Source organism: Photinus pyralis, unplaced genomic scaffold (assembly GCF_008802855.1).
Source record: "Photinus pyralis isolate 1611_PpyrPB1 unplaced genomic scaffold, Ppyr1.3 Ppyr1.4_LG1, whole genome shotgun sequence".
NCBI classification, from domain to species: Eukaryota; Metazoa; Arthropoda; class Insecta; order Coleoptera; family Lampyridae; genus Photinus; species Photinus pyralis.
In genome coordinates, this window is record NW_022170249.1 from 40,493,601 (window position 1) to 40,506,582 (window position 12,982).

The window sequence follows — 12,982 nt, forward strand, 5'->3', positions numbered from 1 at the left end:
GCTAATGATTATGTTCAACTATGAAAGAATACCAACCCATATATTCTCTAATACCATACCTCAAGGATGTAGTATAGGTAAGTCACCCACACAACCAAAACCATCTGAAAGGTATCCAATAGTTGAATAAGCGAGTAAGGTAAATTTTAACAAAAAAAATGTGTAATAATATTTTGAACCCTATGTATTTAAAACAAGTTTGCCAAGTAGTTGCCCTTTGTAGATATGAATAAACTATCGTGAAACCTAACTTATATGTGACATGGAGGAGGCCGGGACATTTCGCCGAATGCCCACAACGCCGACACGATTTTTTGAAGGTCCATATCGCCGACTAGGGACACTACGTCGACCGTGCCCACATCGTCGACAAGTGTGCAAGGGACACAACGCCGACCATGCCCACTTCGCCGACGGACACTACGCCGATCGTGCCCACATCGCCGACAAGTGAACAAGGGACACTATAGGTATGACACGCGAGGAAAATAATTTAAAATCGGATTTTTGCTTCATATTGTGTTAACAAATCTGAGTATTAAAGCAATATTAATTTACCTACAATTATTCGGTTTATATTTAAATACTGCAACTTGGTTTTTTCATTTGCCCCGACCCAGCTCAATCTACTACCAACAAAATCGGTCACAATAAGGGACCAAATCCTTCTTGTGGCATTTCCAAGATTTATACCACGAATTGCTGATAAATGTTTGATGTAAAATAATTAAAGGGGAAGAAAATTTTAACCACTATGTAAGTTCCTCACCAATACATTTGCCTGTTGAGGCATCTTCGAGTATTCTTCTAACAGCAAACATTCCTTGAGTGTTTTGTTGCATTGTTAAATTAAAACGTTGACAAAGATATTAAATGATTACAAAATACAGAACACAGACATGCCCAAAAAGGCAAAAATTACGACATTTAATTCATGCGGTCAACTAACAGGTGTTGGATTTTTAAATTTTTGACTAACACTACCACAAAAATCGCATGAAAAAATCTCATCGTGGAATCGCACCTTAAGAACAGTCAGAGTTAACTTTAGTTGTATGGGCAGAGACTGGGTAGATGACGGGATAGAGTTTTTATGAATTTGTTACGAAATATTTGATCCGCGGTTAATTGAAAACACATTCCACTTCCAATCTTCTCTGTCGATGGGCATTCTTCTCATTTAACGATGGAGTTGAGAGATTTTTGCAAAGGCAATGGGATAGAATTGGTAGCTCTATATCCTAATCGATTTAAAATATTATTAGTAGTATTTGCAGAAGTTTGCATTAGCTCTACTTAGGAGTTAAAGTAAATACAAAAATAGTATGTAGAGAGTCAAGATGCTTATAACCTTAACAACTAGTTAAAAATGTTTCAAACCCCACTGGTGGATGTTTCCGCGTAACGCAACTGTAAATGATCGGTAACGGACCAATATAGACCATAGCAGGTATCAATTAGCGAAAACCCGAAGTCTCTGGTGGTCCAGAGGCCGAAATATCGATGGAATAGACAGACAGACGACAGAAAATCGAGCACATAAACTTTACCTCAAATTCGTTGTATTACGCTACAAAACTGATGGAAGAAGAGAGTACATAATTATAATATTTTGGAAAGGACGTCAGAAATAGAGGTTTTAGATAATGTAGATGATGCTACAGGAAGACAGATTGATGACAATATTTGCTACATTTTATTTTGAATATGCATGGCGCTCCTAATTAGCTGATTCCCATTTAAATGTCCATTCGTTGCATGTTGTATTTGACTAGTTTAACTGAATGTGAGGCAAGGCATAAAGTTATGATGTGCACAGCTCGGCCGTTATACCCAAAGTAACTACTATTTCAGGTTTTTTTACAATTCTTTATTATAAAAAAGTCGTGATCTTACAGTTTAATTAAAAAAAGTAGCAACGCGAAGGTAGTTTGATTGTGCGTTTAAATTCTATTAAGAGTGCATTTCGGACATATGTAATCAAAAAACGTTTAAACCTTGTACATAATATCCAACAGATTTGAAAATATGTAAAAATCGAGGACAAAATTGCCGTTGATTTCTTCGAATTGTCAAAAACTTCATTAGCTAATAACCACGACGCAATGAAAGTAGTGGTGAAATTAGTATTGCGCTTTCGCTATTAAAATTCTTCGGAATCCTTAAACATTAATAGTACTCAAGGTAAAAACGATTCGCGGGTAATTATTAATTAGGTACTATATGTGTCTTTGTCTTTCATCTACTTAACCTTTCTATATATACTCCGAAACTTACAATTTAATTTCATAAAGTTTCGAGACGTCAGCTAGTTGGGTAAGTCACGCACTTATTTTAAATGCAATTCATAACTTTAGTTGCACTTGCAGCAAAATGAAGATAAACTGCATTGTGTTGTTCGTATTTGTCTCTGCTGTTTCCGCTCAATTTCCAAATGGCAGAATTTTAGAAGGACCTGTACCAAGTCTCTGTGCCCAGCGGAATATTCATGAACGTACACCTGATGGTAAAAACCGTTACTTTTATTCATGCAAATTCTTAGCTTAGCTTACTTTAGGCAAGGGGTATTTTATGAGCTGGAGGGATCCAGGTCTACGCGGAACTGAGGAAGACTGGTTGGGTGCTCGTAATTACTGCCGACAACGTTGCATGGACTCTATATCTATTGAAACCAGTGTCGAAAATGAATGGATTAAGGAAAGAATCGTTAGAGAACACGTTAGTATTTATCTCTCGCTCTAGTCGAATTCATTAAGATCGCCACTTACAGGTAAAATACATTTGGACATCTGGCCGCCTCTGTGATTTCAAAGGTTGCGAACGTCCCGATTTGCAACCCGTTGCGATTAACGGGTGGTTCTGGACCGCCGTCTTCCAAAAATTGGCACCTACCACTACGAGGGATCAAAACGATTGGTCTGAAAACGGTGGCATTGGTCGTCCGCAACCCGATAATCGTGAAGCCCAACAAGGCGGTGCCAGCGAGAATTGTTTAGCCGTTCTCAATAACTTCTATAAGGACGGTGTTAACTGGCACGATGTCGCTTGCCACCATCGCAAACCGTTTGTCTGTGAAGAAAATGAAGAGTTATTAAAATACGTCCGTTACCACAATCCTCATTTGAAAGTTTAAATTTGGACCGCTTGTGTTTTTCCAAAAATTGTTATCTGTTATTACCAGGAGGGATCAAAACGATTCTCGGTGAATGCGAATAATGTTTAATCGTGCAGGTTGGTTTTCTGTATGTCATTACCATGTAAATATACCCATTATCACATTTGTCTATTGTAAATTGAAAGAAGTTGTATAATAAAGGTTGTAACTTTTATACTTTCATTAATACGCAGAAAAAAAGCAAGTGAATATGCATTTCTGAATTCTAAGGCACAATCATGGATAAATTTGATGGCCCTAGCGAGTTGGCACACTAGTGTTCGGACGGTTTCATTTAAACTCACCGTGACATTCACCTCCAACAGGGCCGCCGTCAGTGACTTGTTTTCGTGTTGTGTGCTATACTGTACATCTTTATCTCCGTCTCAATGGGTCTCTGGATGATGGCCATGGTGTTCGCTGTAATGCTAAACATAATTTTGGTTTTCTAAGTTTAAATTTTACTTACTGTTTTGCGCTGCCCATAGTGGTAGTCAATTTCATTCAATCAGACTCTGCCTTATTTCGTAGAGCAAAGTACGTATTTATTTATGAACTGTTGATTCATAGGCTTCACTAGAATTCCTAAAAAAATTGCTAAACATAATAAAAAAAACAAACGTAGTTTAGATGTTGAGTAGCCAGTGGGCCATTTCGCGGTAATCGATACCAAAAAGGTATAAAAATAGGGTAAAGGCACTTAAGAGTACGCGGTCTATAAGAGTACGCACAGCAATTATTCATTAGAAGGATTACTAATGCCATCTCCAAAATATGTTTTAATCACACTATTTACATTGCAGGTTGGATGGTAAAACAGAAATTTACATAACCTTTCACATGTCTGAAATATTTGAGGACCGTTGGTTTGGCGGTTTTCAGTATAACTTTTGCGGTGTACAAAATAAGCTATTATTAACAAATCATATCAAACTTAAGTGTTGTTAGTGTTTCCAGGAACCTTTTATTATATCAGGTATGTTATTTGATATCGCGTAAATCGAAAATTTATAATTAGGAACTATTTATTACCTAAATTTTAACGGAACAACGAGGCGCTCAAGAGTACGCAGATCGAAAGTTTCAAGAGTACGCACTCAGTTCGTACTCTACAAAAATGTTCTTTAAAATACAATTAAACTTGTTAAATGTTAATTTGGTTGATTGATTTATTTTAATTAATTGACTGACTCTTACATACAACCATGACTCAGGTGTGAATATTTTATAGGTCGCACACATGACTTCGTATAAAAGAAAAAGCAATCGAAAACTCGTCTTTACCGAAAATATTATGAGAGACATTAAAGAGAAGTTGTCACAGGGGCAAAGCAAAAGAAGCATAGCTGCTGAAATGAGCATCCCCGAAGCGACGCTTCGAAAACGACTGAAATGTGACACTGTTCCCAGTTCTTTGGGACGTTATAGTTGCACTTTCACAAAAGAAATGGAAGCTCAGTTAGCAGACTATGTTAGGGAGATGGACACTCGTTTTTATGGTGTTACCATGAAAGACTTAAAGCAGTTTGCCTATGAGTATGCGCAAGCGAATAAAATACAACATCCATTTAATATGGAAAAAAATGGCTGGAAAAACTTGGGTAAAGAATTTTTGTCGGCGGCAGAACATTACTTTGCGTCAACCAGAAAAATGTGCTATTGGAAGGTTAATTGGCTTTAATAATAAACCACAAATCCAGAGATTTTTTGGAAATTTAAAATTTCTTTATGAAAAATATAAATTCCCGTCGCATTGTATATATAATATGGATGAGACAGGAATGTCCACTGTTCCCAACAAGTTGCCGAAAGTATTTGCGCAAAAAGGTAAAAAAGGAGTTGGAAAAGTCGTGAGTGCAGAACGTGGACAATTGGTGACAGCAGTTTGCTGTGTTAGCGCAAGTGGAGTTTACATTCCACCTGCGCTTGTTTTTCCTAGAAAAAGAATGCGAGAAGAGTTGTACAACGGGGCTCCTGCTGGAACCTTGCCTCTTATATCGGATTCCGGATTTATTAATAGTGAATTGTTTTTACAATGGATGAAGCATTTTAAAGATTATGTGAAACCAACTGAAGAAAGTCCAGTCCTGTTAATTTTTGACAACCACGTTTCTCATAGAACATTAAATGTGATTAATTACTGCAGAGATAATTTCATACACCTCCTCTCAATACCCCCACACTCAAGCCATAAAATCCAACCTTTGGATAAGGGATTTTTTGGACCATTGAAATCGGCTTACAGCCAACTGTGCGATAACTGGTTGGTAAACAATCCTGGGAAGGCGATTACCCAAATGCAGGTCTTCCCTATTCAAAAACGCTTACTACAGGGTATCAAGCGTTGGAACTGCAGTGAACTCCTTTCTTTCGACTGGTATATTTCCGTATAATCCACAAGTATTCACTGATGAAGATTTCGCACCATCTCTCGTCACGGACAGAATGGAAGAACCGGTCATCATCAACAGAGTGAAGGAACCGGTCGTCACCGACAGAATGGAAGAACAGGTCGTCACCGACAGAATGGATGAACCGATCGTTACCGATAGAACGGAAGAACTAGAAGGACTAGACCTACACCGTATAAATGATGGGACTATCGTTTTAGAAACGCGAGAGACTCTTGGTAAAGATTTAACTATTAGTAATAGGCAACATACTGTAAATGTGCTAGCTGAACCTTACACTGTCGAAATAGATGACATTGAAATTTGCAAATATGACCAAATTATACACGATAGGAGAGAAAAAAACCCAGAAATGCTTATACTTCCAGTGGAAACTGACGTGTTGGTTAATTCACGCGGTAATGAAGAAATGAAGGCAAAAAATATGTCCATAATGAGTCCACACGAACTTCAACCATACCCTAAAATTACGACAATTCAAAACCGACAAAAAAATGCTCAGAAATCAGAACTTTTAACAAGCACTCCGTATAAAACCATGTTGGAAGAAAAAGAAAACATTAACCACGATGAAACTTTAAAGAATAATAAACTCTCGAGTAAAGTTAAAACAACAAAAAGGCAAATAGCGGAAGGTACCTCAAAAAAACGTACTACGATCACTAAAAGGAAGATAGTGCGTGGAAAAAAAAGTGTGGAATTAGGTGCAAAGACGAAAGATTCCCATGAAGAGATTCATTGTCCAGGTTGCAATGAACAATTTATTGAGCCACCCACAGAAGATTGGATTCAATGCTCTAAATGTATGCAGTGGTGGCATGAGGCATGTTGTTGTTATTCCGGAGGCGAATTTGTGTGTGATATTTGTTAAAATTATACATGCGTACTCTTAAGTGCCCTTGTGCGTACTCTTGCATGCAAGTACTTACAAGAGTACGCGTTTGTGGATTTGCACAAAAACTTTTTTATTTAGAATTTTGTTTCCGTTATGTTGCTTTTACTAGTAAAAATAAATCGTAGATAAATGTAGTTAATAGCTTTTATTCTAATGCTTCACCTTATACCAAACATTAATATGTACTATGGCATAATGTCTTAACTCTTTCCAGCTTGATGGTTGCCCGATGTACCACCTAATTGTGGGTCTTTTGGGTATGGTGATACACGCATCGTACCACTTGGTTATTATTTTTTACTGCGTTGTATAATGGTGCTACTATCGTACCACAGCGGTTATAGATCCCTGTTGTGAGTGTGCATATCATATTATAGGTGTCGCCGCGCCCTCGCAGAAAAAAATCAAGTTAGCCGCGCTTTTGTTTCGCGCGTAAAACTTTCAGATTAGTGGCACTGTTTTGGTTTTAATTTTGTGTAAAAATAGTATTTTCGTGGTGATTACCGAATTATATTACAGCTTGTCAATCGTAAGTATTGTTACATGTACTAGTTTATGATTTTCAGTAGATTCACTTTACAAAAATTGTTAGTTTTTTGGTGTCCTTGCTTTGTACCACCATGCAACTAGCAAAAAATTATAAACTTTTTTCATAGTTTAGTGGCTCACCATTTATTTCTATTATCACTGCTATTATGACTACTTCTCTCAATCATATAGACCATTATCAGTAAACGCAAAGCGGACCCACTGGCTTTTAAGCTTGTTGACATGGCGGAGGAAGAATTATGCGAAGAGATATACGGAGAGGATATTTATGCAGATATTCCCAGTGATGCAGAATCTTTTGCACCTGATTTTTGCGTTGAAAGCAGCGATCGTGAAGATGAAGTGGATGAAATAATTGACATTCAAGTACCTAATAATAAAAATTAAATTTTTATTGCATACTAAAATTAATTTACAGGTCGTAGAAAGTGAATCTGATGAGTCTGAGTTTGATATACCGCTTGCTCAATTACAGTCTAGAAGGGCTAATGCTCGGACTAATGACACCCCATCTACCTCGACGGCCAAACCTGCACCAGAGACATTTATCTGGAACAAGACACAAGCCTCAAATCAATGTTTTCCGTTTGTTCAAGATAGTGGAGTTGCCGATTTTATTAAAAACTTAAATAATCCAACTCCTGGGAAACTTTTCCAAGTCTTCTTTGACGATGGCCTTTTGGAACATATCGTCTTTCAGACAAACCTTTATGCCAACCAAACAAACCTCCAAAAGTCAAAGTCAACTTCTATCACCCCAACTACAAAGTGTGAATTTATGGCATTTCTGGGCATAAACATATTAATGGGAATTAAAGTTCTCCCGAGTTACCGAGATCATTGGTCTTCATCCCCTGATCTTCATGACCCATATATAAGTCAACTAATGAATGTAAACAGATTTAGTTGGATACTTGGTAACTTGCATCTCAATGACAATGAAGTTATGCCAAAGAAAGGTCAACCAGGTTTTGATAAATTATTCAAATTGCGGCCTTTTTTAGATGTTATGCAGCAAAAGTTTGAAGAATGCTTTTCACTAACCGAATGTGGTGCAATCGACGAATCCATGATTAAGTTTAAAGGACGAAGTTCCCTTAAACAGTACCTCCCCAAAAAACCTATAAAGAGAGGTTTCAAGGTTTGGTGTTTGGCGGATGGTTCAGGATATTTGAGTAAGTTTCAGATCTACACTGGAAAACAAGACAACAATGTAGAGAAGGCTTTAGGACCACGCGTCGTGAAAGATTTATGCTCTGGTTTAGAGAATAAGGGACATAGAATCTACTTTGATAATTATTATTTTAGTTCTGTCGATTTGTTGCATGATCTAAAAGATAAAAAAATTAATGCTTGCGGTACTATAACTTTTGCCAACTTTTAGTTCCGATAAACAGCTGAAAAGAGGTGACTATGATTATTTTGTTCAACAAAGGAATTGCTACCACAAAATGGAAAGACAAAAGGGCAGTTTTTTTGATTTCAAATTTCCACAATCCTCAAGATACTACCACTGTCAAGCGTAAAGCCAGAAATGGGTCTATTGAAGACGTGCCCTGTCCAATTATGTTGACCGACTACAACGCACACATGAACGCTGTTGACAAATTTGACCAGGAAAAATCCTCCTACGAAATTGATAGGAAACGCCGAAAATGGTGGCATCGAATTTTCTTTTACTTTGTTGACGCTTGTATTGTGAACAGTTACATTATTTATGAAAAGCTGGGTTTACCGAAAATGACTCTGAAGAATTTCAGGCGCAAAGTGGTGGAACATCTTGTTTGTGAAACATTGACCCATACCAATACTAAGAAAAGAAGAAGTAATCCTGTTGTCGCTGCTATAAGGGAACACAAGCCATATGTTCCTGACAACATTCGCCAAAGGGAAGCAGCACATTTGCCCATTAGGTCGAGCAGAAGACGATGCGGGCACTGCAGCACAAAAAGTAAACAAGTTCGGACCAAATGGATGTGCACAATGTGCAAAGTCCCACTATGTTTGAAAGACGACAAAAATTGTTTTATTCCATTTCATAAGAAATAAATAAAAAAATTCTTATTAGCTTTTTTTACCTACCGCCCGTACTTGAGATATTCCTATTTGGCAGCTAAGCCTAATAATAATAATAATATGTGAAACCACTTTTCTTTCACGATGCTACATGGTGGTATCAACCCCAGTACCACCTCCTTTTAATTGTTTATAAATTAAAACTTTAACAATTTTAATTTTTTTTTCTAATTTTACTAACGTTTTGATCCCAGAAACATATTTTTTAAGTTTAAATTTAAACAAAATTTTTCTCGTGCAACTAAGGTGTTTCCTTACTCCGTGCAGCAAAGAGTTAAGTGCGTACTCTTAGGCTCCTTTACCTAATACGCAAATACTTACGTCAAAATAGAAAAATAAGTGATTTTTTTTCAGTTTTCATAATTCAAAAGAGATTACCAATATTTTCGATATTTTTCGTAATATTTCCTTCAACCTGAGATCATGCTAATGTTAAATATTAAGGGGATTATTTTTTGACGTTTCTCGAAACCAATAGAAATGTTCAATTTCAGTCATTCATATAGTATATTCCGGCCAATCAAAACATTATTATGGTGAGAATAATCTACTTAGATTATTCCAGCGAGAATTGTACTATCGTTTCCTTCTTCAGATGATGATTCTGAATAACGGTATAGTATCCTACTTCTGCACTCGGCTCACGATTTTTAGAGCAGAAAACTGCTAATAAACGAAACCACTCTTTTACAGACTGTACCCCCTCTACTCTCCGCCAATTACCGACATGTACGCTTCATTACTTTTCTTATTTGGTGCTTTACGCTCACACGTAAAAATTTATTGTGTTTTTAATTATCGGAAATAACAAAAGAAAATCAGTGGAAAACGAATCATCTTTTTCCTAGTCGTCTTCTGAGGACGAGGAAGTTTTAAGATTGCGTCGGAAACTTAAGTAATTAAAGAGGAAATTTAAAAAGAGGAAGACGTACAACTCAGATTTGGATGACTTTACTTACCTTGTTCTAAATCTTTAGAACACAATGCATGATGAATGGGCATTCGCAGAGACTGAGGATTTCATTGCGTCCATTGCTGTAAAAATATTTCGGCTAGTTAAATAATTATTTCTCATTATCACCTTACAGCTTCGTTTTCTTTGTCTGGTTCATCTTCAACCTGATTTGAGACAATCTGCAACAGTTGTAAGCTTTACTTATATGTGGATGTCAATAAACAAAATACAAACTTTAGTTTCAGGAATTGTAAATTCAAAGATAATGTTCTCATCCATAGCTACTGATGCTGAAGGAGCAGCAATGATTTCTTCAGCTTCACCCCAGGGATTCGGACCGGACCGAAAAAAAACCGAAAACCGGACCGAAACCGGTATTTTTTTCAGGACCGAAAACCGAACCGAAACCGTTATTTCTTCAGAAATTGAATCTTATTGAGAACCGGAACCGTTATTATTTTTTTCGGTTCTTTTCGGTTTTTTTACGGTTCTGAACAGGTTATTGGAAGTTGAAGGACGCGCCGGCCAACGCGTTCTGAAAAAAGATAAAATATTACTTTAAGCCGTAGCCAGAAAGGGAAAGGAAAAAGGTAGCCGATAATTTAGCCACAACCATTTTAAAAATAGATTTGTTTTGTTGTGCAATTCTCAATTGTGTGAATACTTGTATAGTGAATGCTGTTAATGCGATTTGCGAAGTAGAAAATGGGACGAATATCATCAAACAATGCACATAAACATTTTATTAATAACAAAATATCTACCTGCAAAATATGTGATGCAAAACTAAAAGTAGGCGACTTTAACCTGAAAATTTGTCGATTTTTGTTTGAATACATTCTTCGTTACAGGGAAATCATGGTACCAATTTGAAAAAGCATTTGATGAGATACCACGACTTCGAAGAAGCATATTTTAGTTTTAGTGAACATAAGCTTACCTCGAAAAAAGTAAACCAACAAAAACTAAATGAAATAAATAAAGTACAGGTGGCCATGTCGAAGGAAATTTTAATTGAGGCATGTGTTGAGTTGGTGACATTAAATGGTAGACCATTTACGTTAATGGGTGACTCTGGATTCAGAAAAATATTAGAACCCATTCTAGAAGGTCTGCCAAAAAAAGACAACATCAGTTTAACCAATGAATCAATTCAAAATTACATAGATACTGAATATAATATTATGAAGTCAGAAATAATTAGGCAAATCACTGGTGCCATGATTTGTCTAAAAGTAGATGCGGTCACACGATTGGATCGATCCTTTCTTGGTATAAATATTCAGTACATGTATCAAGATTCTATAGTTTTACAAACTCTGGCAGTTAAAGAGTTAACAGAACGCCACACAGGTTTGTTTTATAATAATAAGTATTACCTATTCTATAGTTTTTGTATTTCTAGGTGACTACATAAGTAATATAATATTGGAATTATGTAATTCCTTCGAAATAAAACCAAGTCAGATTTATACCATTACAACGGATAATGGTTCTAATATGATTAAGGCCATTAAATCGTTGGCAACAAGTAACGGAGACTTGGAAATTGTTGAAATGGATGAAGATGAAGCTCAAGATTTGGAAATAGACGATGAAGCACAAGAATCCTTACTAAATTCATTTCCTGATGATGATATACTCAATTTAACTAATCTTTTGCAACCACAAGAAGGTGATCCGTTTCCATCCCATTTAAACTACCATGTATTTATTACGGGTAAGTTGAAATCGAGGTTGAAATTTAAGTTGAAAACTCGAAATGAATGTAGCTATGTAGAAATGTTTCTCTAAGTGTATGGGGACATCACAGTCATTCCGTTGGTTAACTTGACAATGACAAGATTGCTTGGTATCAATAAAATGCTTGTACTTACATTTCGAAAAATTCAACCGTCACTTAATTTTAACAATGTGCAATTAATCGGAAATAAATTTTAGGTATGCGTTGTGCGGCTCATACCCTTCAACTTGCAGTAGAAGGAGCATTAAGTAAAGATAAATCTGTAGCTGCCTTAATTCTAAAAGCAAGGCACATAATTAAAAAACTTAGAACTCAAACATATTTGTATATGATTAAAAAACAGAATTTAAAAAAACCTGTAATTGACTGTGTAACAAGATGGGGGTCAACTATGAAGATGTTGGAAAGTTTGCTAGATTTAAAAGAATTTTGCTTGGAAATGTCAATTACATCAAGTGATAAATTTGAAAATTTTTCCGAATTAGAGTGGACAAAAGTTAATCATATTTGCCAAGCATTGCTACCTGCCTATATATGTACAAAAAAGCTCCAACGTGAGCAACTCACACTAAGCGACTTTTATGGTTATTGGCTTGAATGTAAAATGGAAACCAATAAAATTAACTCAACTTTTTCAAATATAATAGTGTCTAATATGAATGTTCGTGAAAAAGATCTGCTTGGAAATAACGTAATTTTAGCTGCTATTTTCCTTGACCCTAGATATAAAATTATGTTAGATAAGGAGCAATGCAAAAAAGCAAAGAGTCACTTGAAGGAAGTATGGTATCATTTGCTTATGTATAAGGAAGCTATTGTTCCTTCAATAGCTGCAGAAAGTTCAACTGACACTGACACGTCGGCGGTTGATGATTTCGAGGAACTATTAAAGGAAAAGGAAAGGCAAGTTGCTGTACGAAAGTCACTGCATCCTACGAGTATTAAATCAGGCGGATCCAAATCAGTACAAGAGGAACAACAAAAACCAATTGATTGTCTTCTAAACAATTACGAATGCGAGCAACCTAGAATAAACAGGAAGAGTGATGTGTTGAAATTTTGGAGTATGAATAAACACTCGCATCCTGAATTGTACATTTTGGCACATATTGTACTTGCATTTCCTGCAACGCAGGTTAGCGTTGAACGTTTATTTTCAGGCTTAAAATTTATTTTGTCTCCATTAAGAAACAAGGTT

General features: G+C 36.2%; 2 protein-coding genes across 2 annotated transcripts; both read left to right on the plus strand.

Annotated features, from left to right (window-relative positions):
- Positions 1 to 2,373: 2,373 nt before the first annotated feature.
- Positions 2,374 to 3,260, plus strand: LOC116159195. The gene is made up of 3 exons (XM_031472141.1): positions 2,374 to 2,506; positions 2,558 to 2,718; positions 2,771 to 3,260. The coding sequence occupies exons 1-3, from the start codon at positions 2,374 to 2,376 to the stop codon at positions 3,131 to 3,133; spliced, it is 657 nt and encodes a 218-aa protein (XP_031328001.1). The 3' UTR covers positions 3,134 to 3,260.
- Positions 3,261 to 5,599: 2,339 nt separating this feature from the next.
- On the plus strand, positions 5,600 to 12,950 carry LOC116161221. The gene is made up of 6 exons (XM_031474498.1): positions 5,600 to 6,200; positions 8,014 to 8,184; positions 11,148 to 11,393; positions 11,446 to 11,760; positions 11,982 to 12,895; positions 12,945 to 12,950. The coding sequence occupies exons 1-6, from the start codon at positions 5,600 to 5,602 to the stop codon at positions 12,948 to 12,950; spliced, it is 2,253 nt and encodes a 750-aa protein (XP_031330358.1).
- The last annotated feature ends 32 nt before the right edge of the window (positions 12,951 to 12,982 follow it).

What these genes read in the sequence shown, in the direction of transcription:
- LOC116161221 (XM_031474498.1), top strand. Translation starts at nt 5,600, where the DNA reads ATGGAAGAACCGGTCATCATCAACAGAGTGAAGGAACCGGTCGTCACC. An exon ending in GTTAACAGAACGCCACACAG is followed by an intron (nt 11,394 to 11,445) that starts GTTTGTTTTATA and finishes TTGTATTTCTAG; the next exon opens with GTGACTACATAAGTAATATA. An exon ending in CTACCATGTATTTATTACGG is followed by an intron (nt 11,761 to 11,981) that starts GTAAGTTGAAAT and finishes AATAAATTTTAG; the next exon opens with GTATGCGTTGTGCGGCTCAT.
- LOC116159195 (XM_031472141.1), top strand. Translation starts at nt 2,374, where the DNA reads ATGAAGATAAACTGCATTGTGTTGTTCGTATTTGTCTCTGCTGTTTCC. An exon ending in TCATGAACGTACACCTGATG is followed by an intron (nt 2,507 to 2,557) that starts GTAAAAACCGTT and finishes AGCTTACTTTAG; the next exon opens with GCAAGGGGTATTTTATGAGC. An exon ending in AAAGAATCGTTAGAGAACAC is followed by an intron (nt 2,719 to 2,770) that starts GTTAGTATTTAT and finishes CGCCACTTACAG; the next exon opens with GTAAAATACATTTGGACATC.